We start from the raw sequence: 12043 nt of genomic DNA on the forward strand, positions 1-12043 counted from the left end.
CAATTCATTTATCATTCATTCATTTTCTGACCCGCTTTATCCTCATTAGGGTTGCAAGGGTGCTGGAGCCTATCCCAGCTGACTTCACACGGGCATTCATTTATGAAACTGTAATATTTTGATAAGCTACAGTGAAATCAGATATGTCAGATAATTGCAACAGGAGTCAATTGAAGCATCCTTAACTCTGTGTATAAATCTAAGCCATAATATGTGTCATGGTGTATGAATTGTGTCCAGTAGATGTCAGGAGCGTACCTTGTTTAGTATTAAGTCAACTCGGAAACTGTGTTGCTTCAGCCGCCATGTTGGCTCCGAGACATTACTTCCTCCTGTACACAGAGGCGACGAACTGAGCCAGAATGGACACATTTTCATTCAGTTGCTTTCTGCTTTAGTAGCCGGCAGGTGATTAGCACAGCTAAGCTTCTCTTTTCTGGCAATACGTGAGTGACAAACCTGGACATCTGCACATCGCAGCGAGGTAGGACATCCCTAATTCATCTGACTTCAGAACAAGGCACTGTTACCACTTTTGAACCATTTTCTTTTAGATCATGACGATTTTGCGTGTTTATGTTGAGGATGATGACGTTAGCTTGTCGTTGCGACCTAGTCACCTGACTTGGACCTATACACATATCAGCTTTTCTAAGTCTTGGTGAAACACTTGAATCGCCAGTAACAAATTAAGACACAAACATAACAATAATGACAGTCATATTAGGGAAGTCATGTTTATCAAATTCAATAGTTACCCTGTACTCTCGATCTCGATATCGGTCTTTCTCATACTGCGGCAACGCGTCATGTGAGCTGGCCTCTCACCGACATTGGAGATGTTGACATCTCTGCAATTGTTAAAATGCCTTGACAATTCTATGTGTTACATGCATGTGCCCATGGATCTTTCAGGACAGCAACTGTCAAGATGGATATGTCAAAACTTCCAAAGATACAGGATGCGGAGCGAGAAAGCCAGTTTGGATACGTCCATGGAGTTTCTGGACCAGGTCTGGTTTATTTACCTCTAGAAATAGAGTTTGTTATTTCCTAAAGTAACATCGTTTATTTTGGCAAGCTTTTTGTTCCAATAATTAATAATTGATCCAAATGTAGTTATTAGAGGCTTCAGAATAAATAATAAAAGATTGATCTTTTTTTCATTCAGATTTTCAATCATAGAATGTTAATGTAATGTCCAATTCCACATTTCTAATACATTCCTTTGCCATTGGGTTTGTTCCTAAATATTTTTTCTCTTCTCAACTAGTGGTGACAGCTACAGCAATGGCCGGAGCAGCCATGTATGAGCTGGTCCGCGTAGGCCATAGCGAGTTGGTCGGAGAGATCATTCGCTTAGAAGGAGACATGGCCACCATCCAGGTCTATGAGGAGACTTGTATCCTATTTTCCTACCACAATAGCTCTTCAGCCAAATACAAAGTTCATTTGTTATCCGTGCCCCTTATCCTCACAAGGGCAAACACAAAGATAACAGCATATTTTTCATGTGGTTTTACATGATGAAGCTTTCCTTAATATAACACCATAGCTGGAGTATCCGTGGGTGACCCTGTTCTACGCACAGGAAAACCTCTATCCGTAGAGTTGGGACCAGGTGTCATGGGCTCCATCTTTGACGGCATCCAGCGACCACTCAAAGACATCAATGATCTCACGCAAAGCATCTACATCCCAAGAGGAGTAAACATTGGCGCTCTTAACAGAGATCTAAAATGGGAATTTAATCCAAGCCAAAGTCTTCGGGTAGGTTTTTATATGCGTGGGTCATGATGCCGTTTTGTTGTTATGAATAAATAAAATTGCATGTTATTTTTTTTTAGGCTGGAAGTCACATTACAGGTGGCGACATCTACGGCATGGTGTTCGAGAATTCCCTAATAAAGCACAAATTGATGCTTCCACCCCGCAGTAGAGGCACTGTAACCTATGTGGCGCCGCCTGGAAACTATGATGTCTCTGTGAGTTCTTTTATTCATTCATTTTCTGAACGGCTTATCCTCCTCATAAGAGTTTTGCATTAAATCAGAGTGTGTTTGAAATTGTTTTAATATAGGATGTGGTTCTGGAGCTGGACTTTGAAGGCATAAAGGAGAAGTTCACAATGGTGCAGGTTTGGCCTGTGAGACAAATACGTCCAGTCACAGAGAAGTTGCCTGCCAATCACCCTCTCCTCACTGGTCAGAGAGTCCTAGATGCACTTTTCCCGTGAGGCTTTTTTTTTTCAATATAACACACAGCTAATTTTATGCTGGGTGAAATATAATCCAACTAACGTGACTGTTTTGCATTACAGCTGCGTGCAGGGTGGCACCACAGCTATACCAGGTGCCTTTGGCTGTGGAAAAACTGTAATCTCCCAGTCACTGTCCAAATACTCCAACAGTGATGTCATCATCTACGTCGGCTGTGGAGAACGCGGGAATGAAATGTCAGAGGTGCTGCGAGATTTCCCTGAGGTCAGTAAACCAACTCGAATTGAAATTTAAAATGCAATTTCAATCAAGTCATCACAGCGTCCATACTTCTCGTGCCCAGCTCACAATGGAAGTTGGCGGCAAAGTTGAGAGCATCATGAAGAGAACGGCACTTGTTGCCAACACGTCGAATATGCCAGTGGCTGCCAGAGAGGCTTCCATCTATACAGGTACTAACAAATAAAGCAAAAAAAACGGCATTTTAACATGGTGCTGATTCATTTCATTAAAACTCGGGCAGGAATTACACTGTCTGAATACTTCCGAGATATGGGTTACAACGTGAGCATGATGGCCGACTCTACGTCGCGATGGGCCGAAGCTCTGAGAGAAATCTCTGGCCGACTGGCTGAAATGCCTGCCGGTAAGTTCACGGAGTAAATCGCGGGGAAAAAATAACATGGTTTACTTAAAGTACGCTTTTGTGTTTTTGTATGCAGACAGCGGGTACCCAGCCTACCTAGGTGCCAGGCTTGCCTCTTTTTATGAGCGAGCGGGACGTGTGAAGTGTCTTGGCAATCCCGAGAGAGAAGGCAGCGTCAGCATCGTGGGAGCGTAAGATGGCTTTGATTTGAATACCATCTTGAGAAAACAACCTAAAGTCAACTATAAGCCCTCTTTTATAGTGTGTCGCCACCTGGTGGAGATTTCTCAGACCCCGTTACGTCAGCTACTTTGGGCATTGTCCAGGCAAGTGATGGTTGATATGCACTTATGTTTCAGCACTATGACACAGTTACCTTTCGTTTAATTGTGAAAGCTTTATTCCATACATTCAGGTGTTCTGGGGATTGGATAAAAAGTTGGCTCAGAGAAAACACTTCCCTTCTGTTAACTGGTTGATCAGCTACAGCAAGTACACTCGGGCTCTTGATGAATACTACGACAAACACTTCCCTGAGTTTGTACCGCTTCGTACAAAAGCCAAGGAGATTCTCCAAGAAGAAGAGGACTTGGCTGAGATTGTGCAGCTTGTGGGAAAGGTGAGGAAGAAGATACAGCACCATACCATTTTTTAACATATGACCCTAATGAGGAAAAATAATTCTGCATGCTTGCCAATATTGTGAAATTCTGCCATTAGGCTTCTCTGGCTGAAACCGACAAGATCACTCTAGAAGTGGCCAAGCTCATTAAAGATGACTTTCTGCAGCAGAATGGTTACACACCTTACGACAGGTGACGACAAAGCATGGCGCGAAAAATGTTGTCAACCTTCTCTTATGCTCGCTCTTCGCCTCCGCCAACAGGTTCTGCCCCTTCTACAAAACAGTGGGCATCCTTTCAAACATGATCGCCTTTTACGACATGTCGCGGCACGCCGTCGAGTCGACGGCTCAAAGTGACAACAAAATCACCTGGGCCATGATCAGGGAGCACCTGGGCGACACTTTGTACAAGATCAGCTCGATGAAGTTTAAGGTACGTCTCTGATCATGCCGTCATTTTTGGGGGGGAATCGAGCTTATGTTGTCAATAAAGTTAGCATTTGTTGACTAAATAGCAATCATATTACAGTAGATCAACGTTTTACTAAAATAAAGCCCATGTTTATCCGTGTATTGTTTCATGGAAAGCCAACCTTACATAACAGTGTCTAATCAATTGCCTTGGTCTTTTTTTTCTATCAATAACTGATATTTTAGGACCCAGTCAAAGATGGGGAAGCTAAGATAAAAGCAGAGTATGCTCAGCTGCTCGAGGACATGCAGAATGCATTCCGGACCTTAGAGGAATGAGTTTGTTCAACTCGTGAGCCCCCCTCTCTCAAATTAAATTCTCTCCCACCCCATTTGCTGGTGCAGTCTAGTGCAGATTAAATGGTCCTATTCCTGAATGTCATGTGAACTCCTTTGTTTACCCTCCCATGCCAACATTCCATCCATGTGCACATGTTTTACAGTTTATCCTGTTAATATACATCTACTGTCATATGGACCAGTCAATACATATTTATTTATGCATCATTGTGATGCATATAAAACAGCCAGGTGCTGCTGCAAAGTAAAAAGGGGGAACATATTGGGAACATGAACACAAATAAAGGGACATTGTGTTATTTGGAGGATAGCTGGCCGATCTTCCGCCTCCACTTAACCTCAAAAGTGTGACTATAATGTGATTTTTGTGGACTATATACTTGATATTATGTGTAAGTTGTGAATGGATGAGTATTAGTTGTGTTGTAACAAAACATGTCTATATGTAAAGTCAATTGTCTCATGAAATATAATAATGCAATACATTATTTCGATTGTCTTTATTTTGTTGTTCATTTCACACCAACAAAAATGGAGTGTAAGTATTAAGGTCTTAAGGTGAAATGGGGAATAGGTTAGGGCAAGGTTGGGAGACTCGGGTTGGTTTGTGGTCCGCTTTAACGTCAACTTGATTTCACGTGGGCATTTTAGATATAATATAGATTTAGTTTTTTAATGAATGGATTTAAAGAACTGGATTAACAGCCCTGAATATCCAGTTTTTTTACAGATCTAAAACTGCTTATTTTAGCTTTTTTAATATATTTTTTGATTTTACAAAATGATTTTTGAACTAAAAACAGTAAAAAATTGATTAAAAATGACAATTATTGATTTTAAAGAAGGTAAATGAGGAAATTTAATATCTATCTATACTCTTCACTTGAATCTGATCCAAAAGCAGAAAGCTCAAAAACCCAGACGCACTGGTCTTATTCAAAATGATGACCTTGCAGTTTTCACAAGCTTTTCCCGCCTGCTCTTTGCAAATCCTACATCTCTGTGGTGTTCTCATCACACGCTAGCTCGTTGAAATTGCGGCAGTAATTCCTCCAAAATAGATTACCGGGGGCCTGTGTATCTAGAGTTCCGGCCTCCATCAAGACTAATGGACGCACAAAGCCACAGGAGCAAGAGCAGCAGCTTTGCACTGCATTGATTGAGTCCATCCAGACTCACACTCATGGACATTTAAAAAGGTTTAAGTGACCTCATATGGCTCCGGTCTTTATCTCGTAATGCATATGCCCCTTTTTAGATGATGTTCTAATAGTCAGTGATACATTTATTTAAAAAAAAAAATTTTAAAGGAGGGTGTGTCCTGCTCCATGCTCTGATCCACTGACATGCAAATGCGTGTCTATCCAATCCATTTAAAACAGGAGGGCTATGCATTAGTGACATTGCCATTGACGACAATAGACATCCAATTTAATAAAATTGGACCGGCTCGAAGTGAATAATTGTTGTCAACGTGTTAATGATGATGTGACAGGTTAAGCATTGTAGAAATTCATGTAACTTCATGTCCTATGAGTAAAAGGTTCTTTAAATTACAACATATTATGTTCCATTGCATGTATGTTGTATCTTTTAGGTTCAACTGTATTTTTACCATGTATGAACTTAGTCATTAAGAAGTATGCACGTGTCCATTTTGCAGTAATATTCATTGGTATCTGTCAGAAACTATTACAAAAATAAGTATGATCTTCTTCAGAGTAAGGCTTTATAATATTTTCTTAAGTCCTCGCACACTGGGACTGAGCAATTTTGTAAAAATAATGTATGAAATTGGGTAAAACATCACTGACATACATCATGTATCAATTACAAAGTAATTAAAGTGATGCAAAGACAACAAGTGGATGGGGCACACATGTAGTCTCCCTTAAGCAAGGTCAGGTTGCTTGCATTTAGGTGGAAATATGATCTCAGAGGGTGGAGCTGCCCAGTGGATCATCACTCCCCTCCACTCTACTACGTCCATCTAAACACTGCCTGACATGTGGGGAATATTATGCAGCCTTGTCCTGCAGTTATACAAGAGCAGAGTTGACCAATTCAACAACAAACCTTGTTTAGTCAATTAAAAATAGCTGTTAATGAAAAGAGCAGAAAGAGAAAGAGGCTCAAGAATAATTTTGTGTTGCCATGGCCATTGCAAGGAATTAAGGGCAACTTGATGGGATACCCCCACCGTGGGAATGCTCGAGGTGACAATCATATCAATGCTTTGACACTGCAACACTATAGCAGAGACGTGACAACTTTCTCTCTGCTTTCTTTTTTTTTTTTTTATCTCTCCACTACTCATACAGGGATTTGAAATCAACAGACACAGATTTTTACTCACTTTTGTTCAAGAGTACTTTTGTTTTTTTTGTTTGGACATAAAAGGTGAGTTGAAATTTTTTAATAATTTACTTTGCTACATAGAGGAGACAAACTATCATTCAACATGTGAATACTGATTAGTTATTGATTATAAAGTTGCCCGGGTAGACCCATTGTTCTGCATATACTTGGTTAAGTTATATATTTAATGTTCTAAAGTGAACTAACAGGAAACTTACAATTTTAAGAGATGAATGTTGTCAAACTTTTTACCTGTTATGAATGTTTTTTTACATAGTTTAAGTCCACCCGATGGTGCAGTGGTTCTTCCCTGTGACTCCAGTGTGGGCAGTCTGGGTTCGATTCCCACGTGTGACTGTGAGCGTGAGTGGTTGTTTATTTCATTGTACCTTGCAACTGGCTGTGGTTGGCTAGGATAGGCTCCAGCACCCCAAATGACCCTTGTAAGGTTAACCAGTGATGAATGGAGTAGTTAAAATAATCTATGAAGTGTATATATTGGAGGGTAAAATTTTTAATAATGCCATTAAATATACAGAAGTTTTAAGAGCTATGCTATGGAGTTCAGAAGACATCTTTGGCCCAGATAGTTTTTCCTCCATGGACACGGTGTCCTTCTTTCAGCAAATGACATAGGAAGCACTAAAGGCTGATTATAGAAATAAGTCATTTTTAGACATCCCGTTAGAGCTAGATAATTACTGTCGCTAAGAATGAATTTGTGACCCTGTTAGAATTGTTGTCTGGAAGTGATCAATGTAGGCTATGTGTATAGGTCAAAGTAAGCCACTATGAAATGGGAGAAGTTAAAACCTCCAGAACCTGACGATCCAATGTGCTGCTGTGAGTGTGACATAGTCCAGAATGGATGTTGTTGTGACTGGGAGGATCTGGATGAGACCTTCAACAGGTATGAAGAAGTTACATTATACTGTAATTCAATTTAACATCACATCATAGTGCAACAACCATATAACTTTGAAATATCTCCATTCAAAGATCTGTCTGCACAATGATTGCTTGCTGTCTGTCTGTTGATCAATGCAATTTTCCACTGTAGATGGCTGAGAGACAAGATGCCAAAGAGTGGATGCAATTCATTTCTACTGGGAGCCTTAATTGACAACTTGGAGATCTCCCTAGTTCCCGCGCTGGTCCTTCTGCCACTTCTGATACGCGTGGCGGCCTTGCACTATCTGCTAGGTATCATTATCCTGACGGCCCTACCTGGCTTGGTGCTTTGGCTCTACTACGCCACCCACACGAGGAAGAGACGTACGCTATTCTTCCTCACACTGGCACTATACTCTCTTGCTATTATGTACTACCTCTTCATCACTGAGATTTTACCTCGTGGTGATGTCAGTCAGGGCCAGCTGTGCACTGTGACCACTGGGATGATCTTCAGTATCATCTCTCTGGTTCGGACCAAGAGGGGCCCAGGGTTTGTCAGCAGTGGGGAGGACATCAAGGGTTCACCACATCTTAATGTATCTGTGCTGTCAGAGACATCCTCATCTTTCCCAGAATCAAGACCAGTGGGAAAATGGAGCCTGTGTCCTATTTGCAAAATTACAAGACCACCTCGAGCGGGACATTGTAGAACATGTGGAGCGTGTGTATACCGTCTGGATCACCACTGCGTATGGTGTGTGGCTTTATAGACTATCCACAAAAAAAGTCCATAACAACATATTCTATGTTCATAATGAATCCTCTCAAGTCCAGTTTAACCATTTTCAAATATGTAATAGCGCTTGCCCTTCAATAAACTGAATACTCTTTTGCACTCAAATTTAGTCATCATTACTTGTCAACTGCTAAATCAGGTCAATGCATTTTCTTAAGTATAATCCAATATACCAAAAACTCCAATTATATAACAATGTCAGTATTTCTCCATATTTTGAACATGTCCTTAACAGCTTTGGACTTCTTACACATGGGTTTAACCAAGAAACAACAACATGTCTGTTCTTTGTAGGATAAACAGTTGTGTGGGACAGGGTAACCACCGCAGCTTCCTATTGACTCTGAGTGTATTCCTACTGACGGCTCTGTACGGGATCGGTTTGGTGCTGCGTAGCCTGTGCCCGCAACAATATCTAGTCAGCGCACTCTTCTACTGTCCTGGGGTCTACTCACAAACCAGGTAGGTGTCATTTTTGTTGCAATATATCCGAAATTGGAAATATTCATGCACATAATTATTTACTTTTCTGTTTTCTACATCCTTCTTTTTGTGGGTGCAGCTCAGCAATCTGCTTCACCTGTGTCTGGTACAGTGTCATAGTTACTGGGGGGCTGATCTACTTATTGGTTTCACAGTTGGTGAATATCAGCTTCAATGTGACCGAGCGAGAGGCCCAGTTGGCCCTGAGGAACAAAACCGCCCGGAGTCGTTTATGCGGGTTAGCCGTCATCACGGGAACATATTCACAAGGCTTCTACCAGAACTGGGTTGGCTTCCTCACAATGGCTGACGTCGCTACATGTCCTCAATCTGCTCCACCTGACTTAGTCTAGTTTCATGTATTAGAAAACAATGCAGCATTAAGAATGCACATTTTTGTTGTTGATTAAAAGATACACACAAATACACAATGTGGATACAATATGCTTATCTACTGTATGTACATTTAACAATTAGGAAATAAAAAGATCTCCCAGGGCTGTTTTTGTAATCCTGCAGCAAAATCATGCTTTAAATTATTAATTTGTTAATGAAAGGCTCACCATTGTGAGTATGATATTTACTGCACTGTTTCTCTTTTTCATAATGCATAGAGTAGGTGAAGTAAAGCTGTTTAAATCAATACTGTGTCTTAGTGTCGAGTCCAAGTTTTGTTTGTTTTTCTGCACTTCTTACTTTATAATCACATAAATGAACGGTGTAAATGTTTTTCAATTTATGTGTTCCTGGGTGACAGAACGAAATGTAAATGTATAGACAAACTTGCCTTGCCCATCCCTCATTTTATAATAGTTTACAAGAAATTACAATTAATATACTAATAGTCTCAATGTGTCTGTTTGGCGAGCTGTCTGGCGTCGTTGCGGGCTTAAAGTATACTAATACTTTTATTTGTTTAATAAAATAATAAATTAAACACTTTGGCATGTGGCATACACACACACTTATACACATGCATATCTTGAGGATCAAGTGACTTCATCAGTGAGCACGATTCTATCAAATGAGGCCTTGTTGGCATTTAAGGTGCTGAGCCATTCCAATGTTGGTTCCACGTTCTCCGAACTCACTGACCTCAAATTACAATCTTGTGAAACTGGACTACAAACCATAAAGGTTATTGATTCTATGTCCCCTCAGGGCTGTGGCTTTCCTGTTTAAACTGGAAAGGTATGTGAAGATTCCCCCTAAAAGGAGAAAATGCCATTGCCATTTTACACATCATCCCATTTTGGTAGTTGTAGCATTTATCTAAATGTGCATTAGATGACATCCTTGATCTACTACACTAAAGGAAAAAAAATGTCATTCAGTTTAATTTTAAAAACAATGGATTTTGGATGATAAGAATTGCCAGAGTTGCACGTGAGAACGCAGTTAGTGAACCACACAACCAAATGCTATTTGGCATCTCATGTGGAGTTGTTTTTGTTATAACTGCTGACAATTGAATTTAATTATGTGCTTTCTACAGTGGAACAAACCAGAGAGGAGCTGCTGTTTGGCTCTCTATTTATAGTAAAAAAAAATATATATATATATATATATATATATATATATATATATATATATATATATATATATATATATATATATATATATATATATATATATATATATATATATATATATATATATATATATATATATATATATATATATATATATATATATATATATATATATATATATATATATATATATATATATATATATATATATATATATATATATATATATATATATATATATATATATATATATATATATATATATATATAGCAGTATTACATTTGGCACACTTTTCAGTTGTTTTGCTATCCACGTCATTTTTACAGATTTCTAACCCTGACATTGTTAAAATTATGGCAACGGGAACATGTTTGGACTCATCCCAGCTCCTAATTTTGTGTGTGTATGTGTGAGTGCTTGCAGGAGAGAGAGCACTCCACTATATAAAGAGATGTCACTCATGTAGACCTTTACCAGTCTCTTCATCTTTGTTCTCTAACTCACCTTCCAAGCTGCAATGGTATTACTGGTAATGGTGTTGGTGGCTGCTTTGGCCTTTAGCAGGACATCTGCAGAACATATGCCACAGGCGGGCTTCGATGTCCAGAGGGTAAGATGTCTGAACTGTGTGGATTTTTTCAATTTTTTTCAATTTTTGCATGTCAATGGCAGAGCTTAGAACATCTCGCAGTTGTCCACAGATGGCAGGGAAGTGGTACCTGATTGGTTTTGCTTCAAATGGCCAATGGTTTGTCCAACATCGTGACAGCATGAAAATGGGAACAGCAATGCTCAACCCGACTCCAGATGGTGACTTGGATATTTCATATGCGAGTGTAAAGTGAGTGAATAAGAAAATTGGTTTTATTTCTATTTTTAGGGAAATAGTTACAATGATTACATGTTGTTTCTGTGCAGACCTGATGGAACATGTTGGAGAATGAACAACCTTGCCAAGAAGACTGATGTGCCTGGAAAGTTCACATACACTACTAGTAAGTGTAAACAAAAACAAAAGAAATACAGTATATTCTATAGATTTCTCTAGATTTGAACTCAGGACCCCAGAAATCTGAGGCCGAAATGTTAACCACTCATCCACTAGGCCACATTATTTATCTTGATCTTAATATTATTTTTTATCAGCAACTGGCATTTGAAGAATCATTTTCATATCATAGCCTCCATGCAAAAATTGTATTGCTTTAGTTCTTTAAACATATATTTTTCTGTCCATCAGGTCGGGGAAATGACAATGAGCTACGTCTACTCGATGTCGATTATGACCAGTATGCTTTAACTCACACCATTAAGACAGAAGGGGGCAACCCCATTGTTGTAAACAAGCTTTATGGTAATAACTGCATCCGACTGTTCTGTTATGTGGTCAACATTTGAGATGAATACTGCCCTATTTTAATCCCACAGGTCGTGGAATGGATCTTAGCCAAGATCTGTTGGAGAAATTCAGGCAGTTTTCACTAGGAACCGGAATTCTTGCGGAAAACATTGCTTTCCTCCCACAAAACGGTAATATTACGACCAACATGAAAAATGTATGTTCATTTTGATGATTATATCACTTTTTGGCTCATTTAGGTGAATGTACAGTGGCGTAGCTTCATGTTTCAACTCCATTTTACCCCAATGATGAAGCCAGGTTACATGAAACCTTTACAAATGTGTGCTAATAAAAAAGTGAAAGAACTCAAGTACTT

The 12043-nt window shown here is 39.4% G+C and overlaps 2 protein-coding genes across 3 annotated transcripts; both read left to right on the plus strand.

Annotated features, from left to right (window-relative positions):
- The first annotated feature begins 296 nt into the window (after positions 1-296).
- LOC144212622 (V-type proton ATPase catalytic subunit A-like) lies at positions 297-4749 on the plus strand. The gene is made up of 15 exons (XM_077740646.1): positions 297-484; positions 916-1013; positions 1274-1402; positions 1556-1770; positions 1848-1985; positions 2081-2232; positions 2321-2483; positions 2563-2671; positions 2743-2865; positions 2942-3056; positions 3128-3191; positions 3281-3484; positions 3586-3680; positions 3752-3923; positions 4148-4749. The coding sequence occupies exons 2-15, from the start codon at positions 932-934 to the stop codon at positions 4238-4240; spliced, it is 1854 nt and encodes a 617-aa protein (XP_077596772.1). The 5' UTR covers positions 297-484; positions 916-931; the 3' UTR covers positions 4241-4749.
- A 1574-nt stretch (positions 4750-6323) lies between these two features.
- Positions 6324-12040, plus strand: LOC144212966 (palmitoyltransferase ZDHHC23-A-like). Of its 2 annotated transcripts, XM_077741198.1 has the most exons (10): positions 6324-6661; positions 7395-7529; positions 7680-8267; positions 8604-8771; positions 8872-9103; positions 11027-11166; positions 11244-11320; positions 11566-11679; positions 11754-11855; positions 11925-12040. In XM_077741198.1, exons 2-10 carry the CDS (start codon positions 7411-7413, stop codon positions 11942-11944), a joined length of 1560 nt encoding a protein of 519 aa, XP_077597324.1. In that variant the 5' UTR covers positions 6324-6661; positions 7395-7410; the 3' UTR covers positions 11945-12040. The 2 variants fall into 2 exon arrangements, with proteins under 2 accessions (XP_077597324.1, XP_077597323.1); XM_077741197.1 differs by lacking the exons at positions 6324-6661; positions 7395-7529; positions 7680-8267; positions 8604-8771; positions 8872-9103 and adding an exon at positions 10701-10935.
- Positions 12041-12043: the final 3 nt, after the last annotated feature.

This window comes from Stigmatopora nigra, chromosome 19 (assembly GCF_051989575.1).
Source record: "Stigmatopora nigra isolate UIUO_SnigA chromosome 19, RoL_Snig_1.1, whole genome shotgun sequence".
Taxonomy (NCBI): Eukaryota; Metazoa; Chordata; class Actinopteri; order Syngnathiformes; family Syngnathidae; genus Stigmatopora; species Stigmatopora nigra.